Consider the following 18,905-nt stretch of genomic DNA (forward strand, 5'->3'; position numbering starts at 1 on the left):
ATTCGCACTGATAGTTTAGTATTGGTTTCCAAAACTGAGCTCAAACAAAACCCCTACAGTGAGGCAAACTGTCAAGCCAAAGCAGCAGAGACTTCGTGGCCCCTGGATGCTTAGGAATGCTTGAAAGTTAGCTGTAATGTCTAAAATAGCTTCAAGTGCAGCCTCTTGGCACTGAAGACGCATGCTGCCACTGCAGTCACTACAGTTTACATGCAGCTGTGGGGCTCAACTACCCACAAGCACAAATATACATCTTTAGTCCCTGAGCTTTGGAACGCTGAAGTGTTTAAAAGAAAGCAAAACCAAACCTCCACCACCAAACAAACCAACCAAAAGTAAGGCTGGAGGAAATCCGAGCCAAATGAACACCAAATATCGCACATGAGCAGCAAGGTAAGTGCTGCTGGGAGCTAAGTGGTTAAAATATTCCAACAGCAGGGATAATATAGTATCTTTTCTCCTGGTGTTTGGGTGCTTCCCGGGCAGTTCCTTGGTGCAATCCACAACAGCATTTGCTGTGTGACCCATCTGCTAAGCGATGGCCAAACCACCACAAACCCAGCATACAGAATGCCAGCACACAGTAGAGAAAAGGCACGGCTGAAAAGGTGATGAAGCAGATGGGGGCCAGCACAACGGGGCTGCAGGGGTGGGGCTCTGGGAAAGGTGCTCCAGCCCTTTGGCAGTGAATGGCTCTCCAGCCTCTCAGATCTGCAGTGGGCTTCCGATGCTCCTTACCAAAAGTCGCATTTGGCACACCTCTAACAGCGCCTGGGACCCGGGGCACAGAATGGGGACAACACAACTGCCACAAACAGCACACAGGAGGACTTGAACAAAGAAAACAGCCCAGGAGATTACTCAAACACATAACAAACTCCTAACGACCTTTTCTTTAGCTGTCTTTACTCTGGCTGTGAGCTCTAGATTCCTCTTAAGATGTAACAGCATCCAGTCTTCACAGTAGGTGTAGACCATTTCCCAAGTGGCTGTTGTGGCAAAGCTCCTGTAAAACAGCCCCACATTTTTCCTGCCTGTTGTTGGAGATGTCACATTTGACTCTCTTCATATTGTACAACACATCAGCCAGATACTGCTCCTGCCAAAACCCCAAAGCACAGAACCATAGAATATATTTAGTTGGAAGAGACCTTCAAGATCATAGAATCAGTCAGGGTTGGAAGGGACCACAAGGATCATCTAGTTCCAACCCCCCTGCCATAGGCAGGGATACATCATCCTAGATCAAGCCAAGATATCCAAGTCCAACCAGGTGTTCCAAAGTGTAATAGCTTATGTCACTACCAGGTTGTTCTTTAGCTTTTAATAGTCTCAGACACTGAAAAAAGGAGATCTAAGTCTGGCCCACCCAGTACTGTGCAGTGACCCCAGCCACTGCATTTCATACTCCCAGCTCTGTAAGGACAGAATGCTTCTCCAGCTACCCCCTTCCTTAAGCTACTACAGGCACACCGGAATGATGCACTTTTTAATGGCTCTGGCATAACTAAAAGACAACTCCACTCTATGAAAGAAGTCAGGTTCCTGTCCTTATTTGGCAGTGAAACATCCACTGACTGCAAACACAGCTTGCCTATAAAGTGCACTGCAACTGAGCTGGGTAAGCACTGCAGTTTTAAGATGACAGCTCTAAGTTCTCTCTGTTGTATGATCTGAAGGCTGTCAAGACTGAGTTCTGCCCTGAGCCTCCTCTGCTGCAGGCTGCACACCCCCAGCTCCCTCAGCCTCTCCTCACAGGGCTGTGCTCCAGGCCCCTCCCCAGCCTTGCTGCCCTTCTCTCAACACCTTCCAGCACCTCAACATCTCTCTTGAATTCAGGAGCCCAGAACTGGACACAGCACTCCAGGGGTGGCCTGAGCAGTGCTGAGCACAGGGGCACAAGAACCTCCCTTGTCCTGCTGCCCACACTGCTCCTGAGCCAGCCCAGGCTGCCATTGGCTCTGCTGCCCACCTGGGCACTGCTGCCTCATCTTCAGCTCCTCTCTCCCAACACTCTCAGGTCTCTCTCTGCCTGGCTGCTCTCAGCCACTCTGTCTCCAGCCTGTAGTGCTGCTTGGGGTTGTGGCCAAAGTGTAGAACCCTACACATGGCCTTGTTCAGTCTCATCCCATCGGCCTCTGCCCACCCATGCAGCCTGGCCAGGTCCCTCTGCAAGACTCTCCTACCCTCCAACAGCTCAGCTGCTCCTAGCTTGGTGTCAAAATAAAAAGCAGCAGCAGCAAGGGCTATCTGTTGCCTTCAGAGATGTTAAATGCTGAGCTCCATTATTAGGTCAGCTGTTTAAGAGGAAAACCACTTTGAAACAGCACAACGATCAGTGCATGTGGGGTGGCAGTCAGGCTAGTGCAGTGTCCTCTCCCTTATCATGGCTTTGACTAGGCATTTTAAATCAAAACTCCTGTTCCAAAGTGTGTGAGACAGGATGTCCCAAGGGAGATTTCTCCTACTGCCCAATAACTTGGAGGCTGGCCTGTGTCCTAAATCCTTCCCAAAGGCTGTCTTTTATTTTTGTAAACAGCTGCTGTCAAACCTTGAGGCTGCTGCTTCTCTTCCAGACCTTACCCAGCTCTTGGCCACACCATTCAGCCCTCAGGATACTACTTTTCCACAGGGCTGTGACAAGGCAAAGCAAACAGCAAAATTTAAACAGCAACTGGGAAAATGAATAGAAAAAATAATCATCTCAGCAATTCTTAAAGGAGCAAGTTGCTGAGACTGGCTGTGGAAATTCCCTGAGCAAAGGTCACAGGAGGCTGGGAGACTACTGCAAGGAAGCACCACTGTCTGTCTCCCCTTCTGCTCCTCTGGGGACAGGCACTGGAGGCAGCAGGACACGGGGTGATAGCCTGCATGGGCCTTCAGTCTCACCCCACCTGCCGGTGCTTATACAAGGTACTTCATCCCAGAAGTTCATCTCTGGAACTGCAGGGATGAACCTCACTGGCATGGGCACAGCTTCCACACCTTGAACATAAAATTAAAGTCAGTTGGCAGCTGTGTGTCAGGCAGAGCAGGCAGTAGGGTTATGGGCTTAGACAAGACTGAGCTTCTGAAGCACTAAAACTGAGTGACCAGGCTAGATAATTTCACTCCAGACACAATTCTTCTCTCAACAGGTAGAAGAAGAGCTGGAAATCCACCCACAATTGAAAGAGAGGGAGAGCTGCTTTTTGACCAGCTTTTGCCAGCAAAGAAATTACCTTTTACCAAACACCAACATCCATCAGAGGCTTCTGCAGCTGCTGGCTTGCCTCCTGCCTCTGCACATCTCTGGCCTTTTCAGGAGGAGGAGAGCTCGAGAGCTCCTCTATGTCCCCAGTATAAATTCTGTGGAGCTGCCAAGGGGTTACATGAAAGGACCCATTTATCCAGTGGTCAGCAGTGGAAGCACTTACAGGACTTGGTGGCTACACAACCACAACAGATGGGGACAGCAAATCTGCACTCGTGTCCCACATGATGTTTGCTGATGCACAGAGAACTCAGGGTAGAAACCCAGAAGAAAAGACCAAAATGCAGCAAGGTGTTGTAGTAGGCTGCCAGGACTTCAGCTGCTCACACAAAGTGACCCACTGAGCTACTAAGTGGGTTGGTACTCCTGGGAGAGCAGGACAAGGGGCAGATTAGCTTGGTTTGTATTAAATTCCTGCCAGATTAGTAGGTTCAGCTGATCTAAATTGTTCTAACCCAGCTGAGATTGGTATGTTCCAACCTGCTCAGTGCAAGCATGTCACAACTCATTAGCTGTTTTCCACAGTCAGCTTAGGGAATTGGAGAAGAATCAGGTGTACCAGAGGAGTAAAAAGGCATCAGAGACCAACTGCTTTGCCCTGGCTGCATCTCTTCCCTTTTCTACTTTAGCTCTGCTGTCAATCGCTGTTGCCAGCTGAGCTGAGCCTGCCAATCACTCCAATGTTGCACTTTCCAGGCTGGACATTCTCCTGTGAAAACTGTTGACTTGGGTTTAAATATTATTCCCCCCAGTATTATTTTGTACTACCTGCTATAGAATGTCTGCATGCACAAGATGAATTCTCGTGAGGGCTTCCTTTAACCAGGAACAATACAGAATGGGTAGATCCCTAAGTACAGCCTGGGTGAGGAATGGCTGAGAGCAGCCCTGAGGAACAGGACTTGGGGGTCTGGGCTGATGAAAAGCTCAACAGGAGCCTGCAGTGTGAGTGCAGCCCAGACAGCAACCCTGTGCTGGGCTGCAGTGAGAGCAGTGTGGGCAGCAGGGACAGGGAGGGGATTCTGCCCCTTGGCTCTGCTCTCCTCAGACCCCAGCTGCAGTCCTGGGTGCAGTTCTGGAGCCCCCAGCACAAGCAGGACATGGAAGTGTTGGAGCCAGTGCAGAGGAGGCCACCAAGGTGCTCAGAGGGCTGCAGCATCTCTGCCATGAGGACCCGCTACAAGAGCTGGGGCTCTGCAGCCTGGAGAAGAGAAGGCTTCCAGAAGACCTTGGAGTGGCCTTCCAGGACAAGAGCAAGAAGAGCCAAGTGAGAGTCCTGCGCACTCTTCCACCCACCCTCTGTGCCGAGGGTGCGACTCAGCATGCCGTGCTCCCTGTGCACACCTCCTGAGCCCAGCCTAGCAGTATGCTGACAGTTTATGTGCTAAGAGAGACGACCTGGTGACCCAAGCAGAAAAACCGGCGGGGCTAGGTGCAAAGCTGCTGGGGCTCAGCTCAAGGAGTTGCTGCAACTGTTGCAAGACTGCTGTTAGGCTACAAAATCGCAATGAAGAGGAAAAGCAAAACCAGCAATAAAGGGGAAAAGAGGACCACGGCAGTCAAGTGGGAAAAATCCTTCACTTGCAGAGGTTTTCCACACCCCTGGAAACATGAATGTTAGCTCACTGTTGCTCCCTCAAACCACAAAGTTTTAAGTATCAGTGATGTGTTCTGAGAAACACAGCATATTCTCTTCTCCGAGACCCATGCAGGGTGGATGCAGAGCAGCACTGTTCCAAGGCGTGCTAGTTTGAAGCCAGATAGAATGTTTTGTTGAGAAGAACTAGATTACAGGCTGTGAAAGGGACACAGCGGTGATGTCTACTGCACTCATAGGCTTGCTGAGAGCTGTAAGAACAAGAATGTAAATACAGATAACAGATTCGCTGTCTGGGCTTTGGGCTGCACTTCTCTCTCTCCCTAACCCAAGAGTCCTCAAACTACGTCCTGTGGGCTGGATGCGGCCCCCGAGGGTCCTTAATCCCCCCCTAGGGTCCTCAATCCCCCCCCAGGGTCCTCACTCTGGCCCGCCAGTACTTGCAGAAACCCCCTGCCGGGGGCTGAGGAGGAAACCAAGCAGCCTCTTCCTGCCACTTAATCCGCTCGCAGGCCTTGCATTGCCCCTCCCATGCCAGCTTACCTTGCATTGCCCCTCCCATGCCAGCTTACCTTGCATTGTCCCTCCCATGCCAGCTTACCTTGCATTGTCCCTCCCATGCCAGTTTACCTTGCATTGCCCCTCCCATGCCAGCTTACCTTGCATTGTCCCTCCCATGCGACTTCAAGAAGTTCATGTCACGATATCTGGACAGGAAGGCCACTAGCTGGTCATTTGTCCTGAGAGAGAGAGAGAGAACAAACCACTGTGAACACCACTGTGCCTAGAGTAACGGATGCATTCTTGTTCTCATCTGGGCACCATCCAGAGACTCTTTGAAGGAGGCAGCTGCTGAAGAAGCTTCCATCCTGCTGTTCTCTTTACTCAGGAAAACACACTTGGAAAGCAGCACTGCTTCATTACACCTTCACAGATCCCTAGCAACCCTTGGCATATGCTCTCAGCATTGTAGCAGAAGCTGTGTGAAGTAACTCTGCTCAGCACCTGGAAAGTATGAAAACCCACTGGTGAGCTGACTGCACTGCCAGCACCACTGTGCAGGCTTGGCCAGAGCTGTCCTAAGGGACTTGGTTAAGTATCGATTGGCATTTTATTTGTTTGCATCCTTGTAACAGAGAGGAGGCCAAGCAAAAGAATTTGGATGTCAAAATGCCAATCTAATTAAGAGGAACAAAGGAATCCAGAAGGTGAATGCCATTAGCATGATTGGCAGTCTGACACCAGCACCCCCAGAATTTCAGCTGACGTGTCCAAGAACGGGTTCACGCTTGCCACTTCTATGGTCCCTGATTTCTTTAACAATGGAGCAAAAATGTTCTCTATTTATCTGGCTCAGCATATTTAGGAAAACTGAATCAATCATATTAAAAAGATCTTCATCGGGCCCTGAGCTGAATTCAAACCCCACAGCACTGCAGCTATCACACCTCTGAAGCAGTGGCCTGCAAGGGACTTGATGGCAGAACACTAAAGCTTGGGAAGCTGTCGGTAGCACTGTATCTTCACAACACTTCAACAGAAGCCACAGACACCCAGGTTAAACCAGAGTGCTACAAAATGCATTGAACTGCTGGGTCAGGCTGCAGCAACTAGGAAATGTTATCAGTCCAGCAAACTGCTTTCATAATGCCTTTGATTTACCTGGATCAAGTGAAGTATCTACCTATCAACCAGCCTGAACAACCAGGCTGCAGGAGCCCGAGACCCTCCTTCTATGCTCACTCATGTGAGTTGCGTTACCTCCCAGGGTCAGACTCTGCATCTCAATTTGGCAACCTCAGAAAACTGCTTTCTGTGGAGTAAGCTGTGCAGATTTTCACATTTGCTGCTCCAGTGAGTCCTCATCTTACCAGGCTGAACAGGCATTTAGTGAATTTACTTAGCAATGCTTCCACATGAAATGGTTTCAATGGCTGACATCTTCGGGTGAGTTTCTAGGCAAACACTGGCACGCAAAGATGGTGTTTAGAAAAATAACCAAGTCTGGAAGTGCTTGAACTTTAATTTCCTTACAGGTTGAAAGTAAATCAAACCAACTGATGGAACAATCCACACCACGAAGAACACCCTCATTTCCAATCTGCTTGCCAACCGCTATGGCACTCTTCAGCAGTGGCCCTACCAAATGGACTTGGGTGTACTTGGGGATGAGATTGAACAAGGCCAAGGGCAGGGTTCTATGCTTTGGCCACAACAACCCCAAGCGGCACTTCAGGCCAGAGACAGAGTGTCTGAGAGCAGCCAGGCACAGAGGGAGCTGGGGGTGCTGGTACAGAGGAGCAGAAGATGAGGCAGCAGTGCCCAGGTGGGCAGCAGAGCCAATGGCAGCCTGGGCTGGCTCAGGAGCAGTGTGGGCAGCAGGACAAGGGAGGTTCTTGTGCCCCTGTGCTCAGCACTGCTCAGGCCACCCCTGGAGTGCTGTGTCCAGTTCTGGGCTCCTGAATTCAAGAGAGATGTTGAGGTGCTGGAAGGTGTTGAGAGAAGGGCAGCAAGGCTGGGGAGGGGCCTGGAGCACAGCCCTGTGAGGAGAGGCTGAGGGAGCTGGGGGTGTGCAGCCTGCAGCAGAGGAGGCTCAGGGCAGAGCTCATTGCTGTCTACAACTACCTGCAGGGAGGCTGTAGCCAGGTGGGATTGGGCTCTGCTGCCAGGCACCCAGCAACAGAAGAAGGGGACACAGCCTCAAGCTGTGCCAGGGGAGGTCTAGGCTGGATGTTAGGAGGAAGTTGTTGTCAGAGAGAGTGATTGGCATTGGAATGGGCTGCTCAGGGAGGTGGTGGAGTTGCTGTGGCTGGAGGTGTTGAAGCCAAGCCTGGCTGGGGCACTTAGTGCCATGGTCTGTGTGCTTGGCCAGGGCTGGGTGCTAGGTTGGGTTGGCTGAGCTTGGAGCTCTCTTCCAGCCTGGTTAGTTCTATGATTCTATGTCTCAGGGCTACCATGTCAGTCCTTCAGTGCTGCTCACTTCCTAGCTAAAGCTTATAAACATCCACATATTGAGCTCTCAGACTAATTAATAATCATCATTTTCCCACTTCTGAAATACATTGGCAGCAACTTGGTCCTACTTTTATTTGTCTTTAAAATAACTTAATGAGAGTTTTACTCTGTCAATTAAGCATGCTTCCTTCCATGTAATGCCAAGACAGGAAGAAACCAGCCCCTTTCCACTGCTAAAACTTCCTGGTTATTTGCCATTTAGATTCATGCAGCCAACCAATTCTGTGCTCAGCATGGGAGTGCACTGAGTTTCTATTAAGCCTTCATCCATACTGCTTCTTCTGGCCCCAATATCACAAGGATGCTGCACATCACTTCTGATTTATTCCACTGCACGACATTAAAAAGAAAATCAAAGGCCTTAAACATGCCCTGGATGCCAATGCATGTGCACCTTCAGAAAACTTGGCTTTCAGGCACGTGTTTCCTAAACGCTTCGGCACCAGCTGGTACCACCCCTCACGTACACTGGCAGCAGCGTCTCTGCGCCACCATAGTGCCTCTGGCACCAGCTATTTGCGATGCCTCTGGCACTCCTGAGAGACACTAAAGAGACAGGCCTCTTTTTTCTCTAAGGAAGGCAACGGAGAGCTGAGCTTTTCAGCTGAAGACATCACTGGGAGCAATATCAACTCTGCACTGCCAAATTAAATTCTGCTCTAGCTCTGCAAATTTCAGGGATAATTCACTGCACACAAATCTGGCACAAAATCTTTTACTAATCATCATGGTGTAACAGAAAGGAACAAGTGTGACATTTTCAGTATTTCCTGCCTAAGAAGCAAAGAAGAAAGTCCTGGGGATAGGGATTTGGTGCTACTGATTAAAACACACCAATACACACATTCCACTCCTATCAGTTTCCCTACTCTGTAATGCAGTACAGACACAGACAGGGGAAGAAGCCTTTGCACAGTCGGTGTGTGAGGCTGGAGCTGATGGATGCATCCACACAGCTCCCACTTGTACTTCCTTTAGTAATTAACTCACAGAGAGGGGAAGGCAGCAGGAAGAAGGATGAAGTCACCTGTTACCTGTGCCATGAGCAATGAGAGAGAAAAGCGTCTGAGACAAAATGTGCAGTCCTCAGATGTGCAGCTCACGGAGAGAAAGGGGAAACTAATCCTTCAGTGACCTCAGCGTGGAGAAAGCTCAGGTGTGGGAGGGTGCCCATGAGAAGATGACAAGTGAAGAAAACTTAGAGGGAACAAAGTGGTTTTGACTTCATTGGTGTAGATTTGGTGTTAAACAAGGGCAAGTCTGCCAGCTGGGATGGAGGGGTCCACCTTCATCAGAACTTTACTTGAAGTCTCCTCAACAAGGTGCTGGCCATTGCATGAGACCCTGCAGCTGCAATAGAGTGGGATGTGAGCGCGGGGAGGGGGATAGCTCTTGCCATGGTGAGCACAGGTGTCAGCAAGCGTAGCAGTAGCTCTGCCAGGCTGTGGGTGCTGGAGAGCCAGGCGAGTACCAGAAAAGCAGATGAACAAAGAAACAGGGAAAGGCATCTGGAGAGTAGGCTAAGGTGGCTAACACGGTCTGAAGCAGAAATGTGCTCTGAAGCAAAGATGCTGAAGGCAAATACAGGGTCAGATGAGGTAAGACAAAACTGCTACAAGTTCCCTCAGTGCCTAAAGCTTTGGTATTTCCATCTGTATCCTCCTGACTTCTCCACAATTTCTTTTCCCAAGACCCCTGTGCCTGTGTGAAGACACAGCTCTACAGAGCCTAGATGCACAGCAACCCTGACAGCTCTTTGCCAAGAAACTATTTCTAGACAGTCCCTAGAGAAGAAAAGAGATTCCAGAGAAGAAAACTGGAATTCTGGGGCAAGTTCATCTACTCAGAGTTAGGCATAATATTACTGCCTGGTTAAAGTTGCAGCTGTGCACGTGGGAGCCTGGAATGAGAAGAGATGAGTGCCGTCAGACTTGCTACCCTTTCAAAACATTCCAACAGTTAAGTTCACTGGTTTCAGTAAATCATGGCTTTGGTCTTCCCTAGCACGTTCCTGGAAAGCACTGGGACACGCCATCGCTGCCGAGACCCTTAGCAGAAGGAGACTTCCTTCTCCAACTGCTCTCGCCTGGGGACAACCTGCCCTGCTGCCCTCTCCCTCTTACACAAGGAGAGCACAGGCTCAGATCAGCTCCACAGCTTCTGCAGCTGCCAACAGCTCTGCTTCTCCATGAGCTGCAGGGCAGGGGGGCAGGATGGATAGCAACCCAGAAGGAGAATCATTCCCACCTCTGCCTGCACAGTGTCTGCAGCACCCTGAACGCTTCTCTCCCAGCCTGCTGGTCACGGGGCAGCCCTTGGCAGTGAAGCTGGGTAGGATCTTCCTACTCCAGTGAGGGACCCTGATCTGTACTAGCCCTTTTGCCGTGCCAGCTAGCCCACGCGTGGAGATGTGTGCACAGTGAGAGCCTGACAAAAGGATACAAAAGCAGAACGACTCGGCAGGGGGAAAGAAATAAATCACAAGCCTGGAGGGGGCCTTGAAGGGGAAGCACAGCAAGGTGATCGACCACGCAAATGCAACACGAGGATACAGGAACACCCTCTCATTGCAGGGTTCAGCCCCCAGACCCTGTGTGTGCAGCCTGATGCTCACTGATGCTCCCAACTCTTCCTCTCTCCTCAAAGGCAGTTTAGTGCAAGGAGAGGCTCAGAGGAGCCTGACCCTGACTGCACGTTTAGATGGCAGAGCTTTTTCTTTCCACTAAGCAAGGGGAAAGCTGTATTTAGCCCTCACCAGCTATCACAGAACAAGCACCAGCTTCTCTGAGAGAGAAGCTGTCTCCTGTAAGCACAGTCCTCCCTAAAGCCTACCACGAAAAGGAGAGGGACAGGTACAGTTGCAGAGGCCAGCTGCATCTGGAAGGCTCCAGGGGACTGTTAACACCTCTGCTTTTGCAACAGCCTGGTCTTAAATGGTTTGTTTTGTCTTTCCAGACAGGTTTAAGAGAGGAACGAGATAATGGAAGAAAACTATTGCCTTAGCAGCTCAGCTCACTCGAGCACTTGAGAGATGAGAGTTCTGCTCCAGCAACAGTGCTGCCATCTGGGCAGTGGCACCTGTGGATTTCAAAGCGTTAGCGTTCTGCATTTTGGAGCTCCAGGCACTGATCAGTCATCACAGGGGATGCAGCTACTTTCAGTGCAGCTCTGCCTTTGTTGTATGACTCTCAAGACGTTTTATTAGCAACACAATTCTCTTTGCTGTACTTTCAATTACTGCTTCCCATTCAACTGCTGTCTGTTTCCTACGGAAAAGAACTAACAGAGTCACAAAAGAGTGGAACTCTTCTTCAAATGTCACACTGCTGAATAAACCTCTTCCTAGTGAGAGTACATAAATGCTTGGGTACAAAGGAGATCTCCCGAGAGAAAAAGCATACACTGCATCGACTGCTTCCTGAGCCACTCCACAACCCACTTTCTACAATTCAAGGCTTCAGATGGCATTTGGAAAACAAACAAACGAGCCCACTGCTGACAAGCAGCAGCACATGCCTAAATGAAAATCCTAAAGAGATCATAGAAGAGAATTCCACCAAGGATTAATGAACAAATGTGATTAAAACTATCTGCAGCTCTGGACTGCAGCCAAAACACTGCCAGCAGTATCTGATATGTAAATGCTTAAAACATTTTCTATGTGCACAGCCCTTGATGCAAAGTCTCTATAGAGAGTTTCTTCATCTAATTAGAGATATTGGTTTAGCAAATTTTGGAGTTTATAAAACCCCTCAACATCTCATTATTCTTTTAAAATAGCATATTAATTTGTTTGGAATGTTTTCCAGCTAGATCCCATGAAACCCTGAAATGCCTTTGGCTAACGAAAAACTCCAGCCTTGTAGCAGCTAATAAACCCCACAGCTTTTATGATAATGAAATACTCACCACATGCACTCATTAAAACTTTTACACGTGTGGCTTTTGACGGTTGTTTTTCAGCTGTTTCCTAGGTATAAAGTACCCAACCCAATTTCCAATTATTTTATACTGCAATGTCAACACAAGAGCTTCAATTCTCCAGCATCACAGCCAACACACCACACTGCAGCACCCTCACTGGGGCTCTGATCCAGAAAAGCACTTCCCAGCATCTGCTCAGCTGTCACACACTGGTAGCTCCCCTGAAGCAGTGTGACTGTCACACCCTGTGCCCAGCATGATCATGGAATCATAGAATCAACCAGATTGGAAGGGACCTCCAAGTTCATTCAGTCCAACCTATCACCCAGCACTGTCCAACCAACCAGACCATGGCAGTACAGGTAAGGGTTTGCATGGCCAAATGTTAGCAGGCAGCACTTGCAAGGATCACACACAAGATGGAGAGCCAAGTGCTGCTCTTTAATCTTAGATCATTCGATGCCCAAGTACATTTGTTAAGAAGACTTTTCCAGGGAGGTTAATCCACTCATACCTCAGTTTGCCCATCTCTACCACAGCCACTTCACACAGCTGACAATGGGTTGAGATTCAAAACCCTGACGTTACATGTTTTAAAGAGCCCCTCGGTCCCAGCAGCACCTCGGCACCGCTCTTAGGACCTCCTTTGTCTGTGCTTTTCTCTGAGCATCTCTACTGCAGCAATAAAAAGTAAAGGAACAAGAAAAGCACAGTCCTGCAGACCGTGCCCTGTGCAGCTCGTCCCCAACCCCAGCCCCAATTTGGAAGCAGCTCATTGTACTTCACAGCAAAATTCTAAACCTTTCCCTAACTCTAACCTTCTGCAATGGCTGAGCCTATTTTCTGTGCATGCCTATCGACAAGGAATACACTGAAAAACCCCACGTGAATAACAAAGGCTTCTGAAGTGCCTTCCAAAGGTGCAACTGCACAGAGCCTGGGACACACGGCAGTAACCACAGACAATCAGCTACGGGCAGGAAGAATTATGCCCCACATTAGCTGGTGCTGATGCATTTAACTCAGAGGCACTTAGCTAGAAGGCAGCGCAGCGTTTCAGCCCGAGCTGTTAGACAACTCGCTATTTACTCCTCTATTTCAGCTGCTGAAGGATCGGCACATCGCCACTAGGAGTGATTTTTTCATCTCGCTAGCCCAGAGCTCCAGTGCCTGACTGATAACCTTTGCTAAAGAGGCCTATAATTGCATATTTGCAACAAACAGTTTAAGTCAAGGCAGAGACATGTGTGCAACTTAGATAAGGGGTAGGAAATGTGTTAAAGGGATATATTATAAAGCAAACTTCCCTTCCTCTGCATTCACAAGAGATGTCAAATTGCATGTATGGAGGAAAGCTCATTTTTATTGGTGCTGGCAAAATGATTTAATCAAGCCTTGCTGGAATTCCCACTATTTGTATTTGGAAATTGAAAGAACACAGACTGGTGAACAGAAAACAGAGCAATGTGGGGGTTGGCCACTTCAAATTACAGCTTGATGCAAACTGCTCAGCACTATTGGATAAGCACTCCCAAGTTTTGGTGCTGACTCAGCTGTATCTCGTCTCCAAACACAAGCTGGCTCTCCTGAACTAAGGTGTCAGGATTGAGTGAGCAGCTTTCCTGTCATCATTGGACCTCTCGTGTTTGCAAGGGGGCATTAAAAAACCCCAAACACAGACAGCTCTTTGAGAGAGCTGCTGTACTTGCCTGCTCCCCACTTCAACCTCTGTATGCTGGCAGTCTAAGCTATTTGCCTTGCCATATTTTAGCCTCATCCTCTTGGCTCTGGCATATTTAGACTTTTATTTTGAGCTTTTATTCTCACCAATCTGCAAATTGCCCAAACCCTGCCTCACATGCAGCCTTCTGTTTCAGTTTTGCTTCTCTGGTAGAGTCGATGGTTAAATATTATCTCCCTGCTGTAGTTCACAGGCATGTAAGGAGTAAGTCACGTATGTGTTTCGACTCTCCCTTGCCTTTGCAACATCCTTCAGCAGTAGAGTGGAAGGTGTCCAACTCCAGCCCAGGAGAAATGCTACAGCTCAGCTCAACTCTGCTCTCCCCTAAGCACTGCAGTCAATTATTTGCTCTTGTCCATACTCACTCTCCATGCCACATGGCAGACTTTCAGAAGACACGGCAGCAACAGGCATCACTCTGGTTCAAAACGACTTCTTGCCCAATTACTGACATAGAGGGAAGAGAAAGACCAGCACCCTAACCCCTAACCCTAACCTGGCAGGGAGGAAGAAGGCCCTGCGAGGCCACAGCGTAGAGCTGAGTCACTCAGCGTTGGCACTGGCTCCTGCCACCTCCCTGGTCAATCTGCAGCAAGAACCTACGAGAAGTGCCCAACACAGTCTCACCCCGCCCCGAGCGCGGAGGGACCTCCTGCAGCAGTGAGAGGATCAGCAGGGGGAATTCGCCTCCTGCTTTCTGCCCACACTGCCCAAGGAAGGGCAAGAGGGAATAAGCGTCCAGAGACAGCTGCAATCCCTGACGGGAGTGACACCAGAAACGAGCCACAGGAACGCCCCAGCAGCCACGGAGCCTCCCCAGCAGCCAGCGCACAGTGCTCCCTGCCCCCTGCCCGCAGCCGCAGCCCCTCCCGCCCCCTGCCCGCGGCCGCAGCCCCTCCCGCTCCCTGCCTGCCCTGTCGCAAGCCTCTCTCGGAAGCGGAGGGAGCGAAGCAGCCCTGCCCGCAGCTCCTGCCGGGCTGCCGCTCCTTTGAACCGACCTGTCGGAGCGCATCGGTTCGCAGGGCCAGAAGGCCAAAGGGGAAGAATGGGGTCAGGCTAAAGGGATTTAACATCAGCTCTGCCCTAGGCCTGGAAAGGTGGAAGGACAGGGCCTGGGGGGTGAAATGGACACCGAGCCGAGACCTGATGGAAGGAACCTGAACTGGTTTGAACAGTCAGGGTAACCTTTTGTTACCCTGACTTGGGCTGAGCAATAACCTCATTTTGGCAGGCAGTGGCAGCTGATGATTTGCCTGCTCTTCACTGGGGCTGCTCTGGAGCAAGCCAGGACGAAGTGCACAGACGTGCGGCAGAGAGGAGGTCTCAGCAAGGAAACGACAGAGGGAGGCATAGATATGCTAACTGATGAGCGGGGCTGGCAAGCAGACAGCTGAGAGGGGGGAGCCTGCTTCTCCCACTCACTGCTGTGCTCAACGGAGATGCAGTCACACTTAGGAGATCAGAACACAACCAGCGGTTTGCTTCAGCTCAAGACAAGTGAACTCCTGTTACACTGTCACCAGATCACCTCCTGACCCTGCCAAGCCCTACTGCCCAGTGGACAGGAGGTGATCTGGGGCAATGTCCTGTCTCGCTTTTCCCCTCGTGTGCTGCAGTGGGTCACAAATCTGGAGGTCATTCGGGCACTTTGTGATGATACTCATCACTGTTATCTCCTGACACACTACACACACCAGTTCCACATGCAAAGGAAAGATCAGAGAGTATTTCAGCCCCCAGTCACAGATCTGTAGCTGTCATCGGCAGCACGACTTGATCCCTGTGGAAGTAGTTCCAGTACCTACAGAACACAACCCACACAAAGGTTTTAGCAACGACATCGACTCTCACGGAGCATGCACAGCCCTGCTTCTGCAAGCCCTTGCCACAGAAACCATCTGGAAGCTGCCTCACACTTGACCGGCATGGCACATCCCAGCTTCAGAACACAATAACCTGAGACAGTGCTAAAGCATCCTCCAACCCGCTCTGTAATCACAGTGGGTTCCTACTGCGTTTGATTTACACAGAAGCACTTAAACTAACTCTGGTAATTGTGTTGCAGAGCATTTCCTTCAGCTCAGTTCTGGACAGAAAAAGGTCAATGTACATTATTTAATGACAAGACAAGATCAGAATTCATGTGTAAATTGCCTGAGAAATCTTTAACACCAAACACCACTAAACTCTCACCCTCCTAGCCCTGTTTTAGAGGAAAAGATATCCATCTATTCCTCTCCTTTCTATTTCAGTAGCACCAATCACAGACTGAATCATAACAACATTTTTGCTCACCCCCTGATGTCCTTTTGGTGTGCAACTACTTAAGAGCGAGGAGGGAAGGTATAATAGCACACTGTTGTTCCATCTTCACGCTGAATTGCCAGCAGATATTATTTTGCAGCTGGTTTATTGTAAGTGGCATCCTGAACTCTAAACAAAGAAGTGTCTTAATGGCAGTTGTGACAGACTTTTAATTTCCTGAGAGAGTTCAGCAAGGCCACAAAGGGTGTTTAAAATGCAATGCCATAAAATAGGAACGGTTCCCTCTTTCAAGTAGTTCTGGCTTCTGGAATTCAATCATGATTTTACCGAAACAAACCAAAACAGCACAGCCCTTCAGCGGGGTTTTAGGTGGGGGATCCTCTACTCAGAAGACCCTAGTAAGCAGCACAAGGACCTGTTCCTCTGCAGTTTCTGTTGCCCACCTGCCAGTTACATGAACAGACTAAAAGCCATTTGCAGTAAAGCTGCGGGAGAGAGCACCTGGGACCAACATCTCACTACACTCCCAAGCCCCACCGGGGCTTCTTGCCCAGGAACGCAATGGGCAGCTGAGCACCGCGGGAAGGGCTTGCCCGTACAGGACAGCAAGTGAGGAATCTTGCTAGCTGTGGATTTAAAGCACCAGAGCCACCTTGCACAAAGGACTCTTTAGTTTGCCTCGGTTACCTGCGGCTATTTGTCCACAAACAGCTGCAAACGAAAAGCAGGTCCCAGACACAGCTCTGGAGCCGCGGAGGAGAAATAGCTGCCAAGCTCCCTCTTGCTGCTCAGTGCCTTCCTCAGCCCCAACACAGCAGCTGCCCTTGCAGAAACACTACTCTAGATATTATTTTAGCATCTTGAAGACAAAAGCTGCGGCCGCGTTGCCTAGGAACCAGTGGTGCACATTATCACATCATCTCTACTGTTATTGTTTACAGATCAGCCTGGATGGCTCCCAGTGAAGACTCGCAATTAACTCTCCTTTCCGAGACACTTTCTGCTCATTCACAAAGAAGCAAAAAATAAATTGCACCCAGAAAGCGAATGGTGAACAGATGAAAATCCTTTGGCTCTCCTCTGGACAACCTCCCTGTGAGCAGCCCCAGAGCCAAGACAGAAGAGAAGAGGACACCAGCCAGGCAGCCCGGCAAGTGCTCGGATGCCACAGTGCCACCAAACTGTAAAGCTTGGCATCTGGGGCTTTCATCTGCCAGGCCGTCCTCTGAGAGGGCTCAGACGCTGGCTCAAAGGCTGCGGCTCACATAGGAAGAGATGCAGGGCTGCCCGTTTAGCACAGCAATCAACAAGACAACACGCTGCCAAGTACACGGCTACCTGGAGCAATACTGCCAGGCTGAAAGTGTGCTTTATTGATGCATCTTTCATCTGCATGTCCGTGCAGATGCCTGGATAGCCAAACCAGTCTCCAACATGGGGTGCGTTTGTTTCTGGTGCCAGGTTGGAACTGCTATGGAGACCATTTCAGAAGTACTAAATATCCAGAACAGTTGCTGAGAGCTGCAGATGTCATGGCTCTCCAAAAGCAAAAGCTGCTTTACAGCATTAAAGCCAGAAAGGGATGTGGAGAATGAGTACCCTCGGCCCTGGTGGCTGCACAGAGAAGGGTCGCTCATCACTAACTACTACAGGTTGAAGCAATTATCTTAACAGCAGCTACAAACAGCATTTTTAAACCACAATAATGACAGTATTCCACTCCACCCAGCTGTGACCACATGCAGAACCTCTGCTTTGCCAACTGCTGACCACTGACCAGTAAAACAGAAAGATGTGATAGCAATCCAGGAAGATAACCTTCAAAATATATGTAAGTCCCAAGGAAATGTGGAGGCAAGTGAGGGGGGGAGGAGGAGGAGGAAAGGTTACTTAGGAAAGCAGCACACACATCTGAAATTCTTGGAGAATGCAGATTCAAGAAAAACCCTGATAAAGTTCCTTTTTGGACAGGGAAAAAAGATTCCCTGTGAAGCATTAAGGGTGGGCTGACGTCTGGCTTGCCAGATATAGATATTGCCAGCAAACAAAGCCACATACAATGCCACTGACAGCACCGAGATAAAAACCTCAGGCGCTGGCATCTTAACAGATGTTGTTCTGCAGAAGCTACCTGCACTGCACTCCCAGCTCGATGTACTGATAGGATTTACCAGGGCTTCAGCTCAGAAGAGCGTGCAGAAGGGCGCTGTAAAGAACAGCTCTGTCTGCCTAGTGCCTGGTACAGCATCCCAGGGCAAGGTCTGTGTCTCAGAGCGGCACTGCACAAGTCTTTGTAAGGGGTGTAAGGAAAATCAGTATCCTCTGGGCAGGCTTTCATGTCCACCACCATCCTACATACTGCCAGGAGGGAAACATTTCTAAGAGGCAGCTCTGAAGTCCAAACCTCAGTGAGACACTGACTCAGTGAGACACTGCTTACATTAAGCCAAATTGGCCTTTTGAGCCAACGGTTTAACGTCGAGGTGCTGGAAGGTGTCCAGAGAAGGGCAGCAAGGCTGGGGAGGGGCCTGGAGCACAGCCCTGTGAGGAGAGGCTGAGGGAGCTGGGGGGGTGCAGCCTGCAGCAGAGGAGGCTCAGGGCAGAGCTCATTGCTGCCTGCAGCTGCCTGAGGGAGGCTGTAGCCAGGTGGGGTTGGGCTCTGCTGCCAGGCAACCAGCAACAGAACAAGGGGACACAGCCTCAAGCAGTGCCAGGGCAGGTCTAGGCTGGATGTTAGGAGGAAGTTGTTGTCAGAGAGAGTGATTGGCATTGGAATGGGCTGCCCAGGGAGGTGGTGGAGTCACCATCCCTGGAGGCGTTGAAGCCAAGCCTGGCTGGGGCACTTAGTGCCATGGTCTGGTTGCTTGGCCAGGGCTGGGTGCTAGGTTGGGCTGGCTGAGCTTGGAGCTCTCTTCCAACCTGGTTGATTCTATGATTTGCCATCACACATCTGGCTTTGGATTTCTAAGTTCACAACACCAAGAGGGCACAACTGTGTCTCAGACATCTCTCACAAAGCTAGAGTGCTGTGTGTGAAAGCCAAGTTCTTTCAGTTCTAAGAAGGGAATTTCTTGCACTTCCAGTATTGCATTTCAAACCTCAGCCTGCAA

At 49.9% G+C, this 18,905-nt stretch overlaps 1 protein-coding gene across 4 annotated transcripts in view; it reads right to left on the bottom strand.

The window, feature by feature from the left end:
* Window positions 1-18,905, bottom strand: part of XYLT1 (xylosyltransferase 1) — a 172,649-nt gene that overhangs the window by 37,831 nt on the left and 115,913 nt on the right. For all 4 annotated transcript variants that reach the window (XM_064153871.1, XM_064153870.1, XM_064153872.1 and 1 more), the window contains one exon: window positions 5,510-5,590. In XM_064153871.1, the coding sequence (XP_064009941.1) occupies window positions 5,510-5,590 (81 nt within the window). The remainder of the gene's footprint in view (window positions 1-5,509; window positions 5,591-18,905) is intronic.

The sequence above is a fragment of the Pogoniulus pusillus genome, chromosome 13 (genome assembly GCF_015220805.1).
Source record: "Pogoniulus pusillus isolate bPogPus1 chromosome 13, bPogPus1.pri, whole genome shotgun sequence".
NCBI classification, from domain to species: domain Eukaryota; kingdom Metazoa; phylum Chordata; class Aves; order Piciformes; family Lybiidae; genus Pogoniulus; species Pogoniulus pusillus.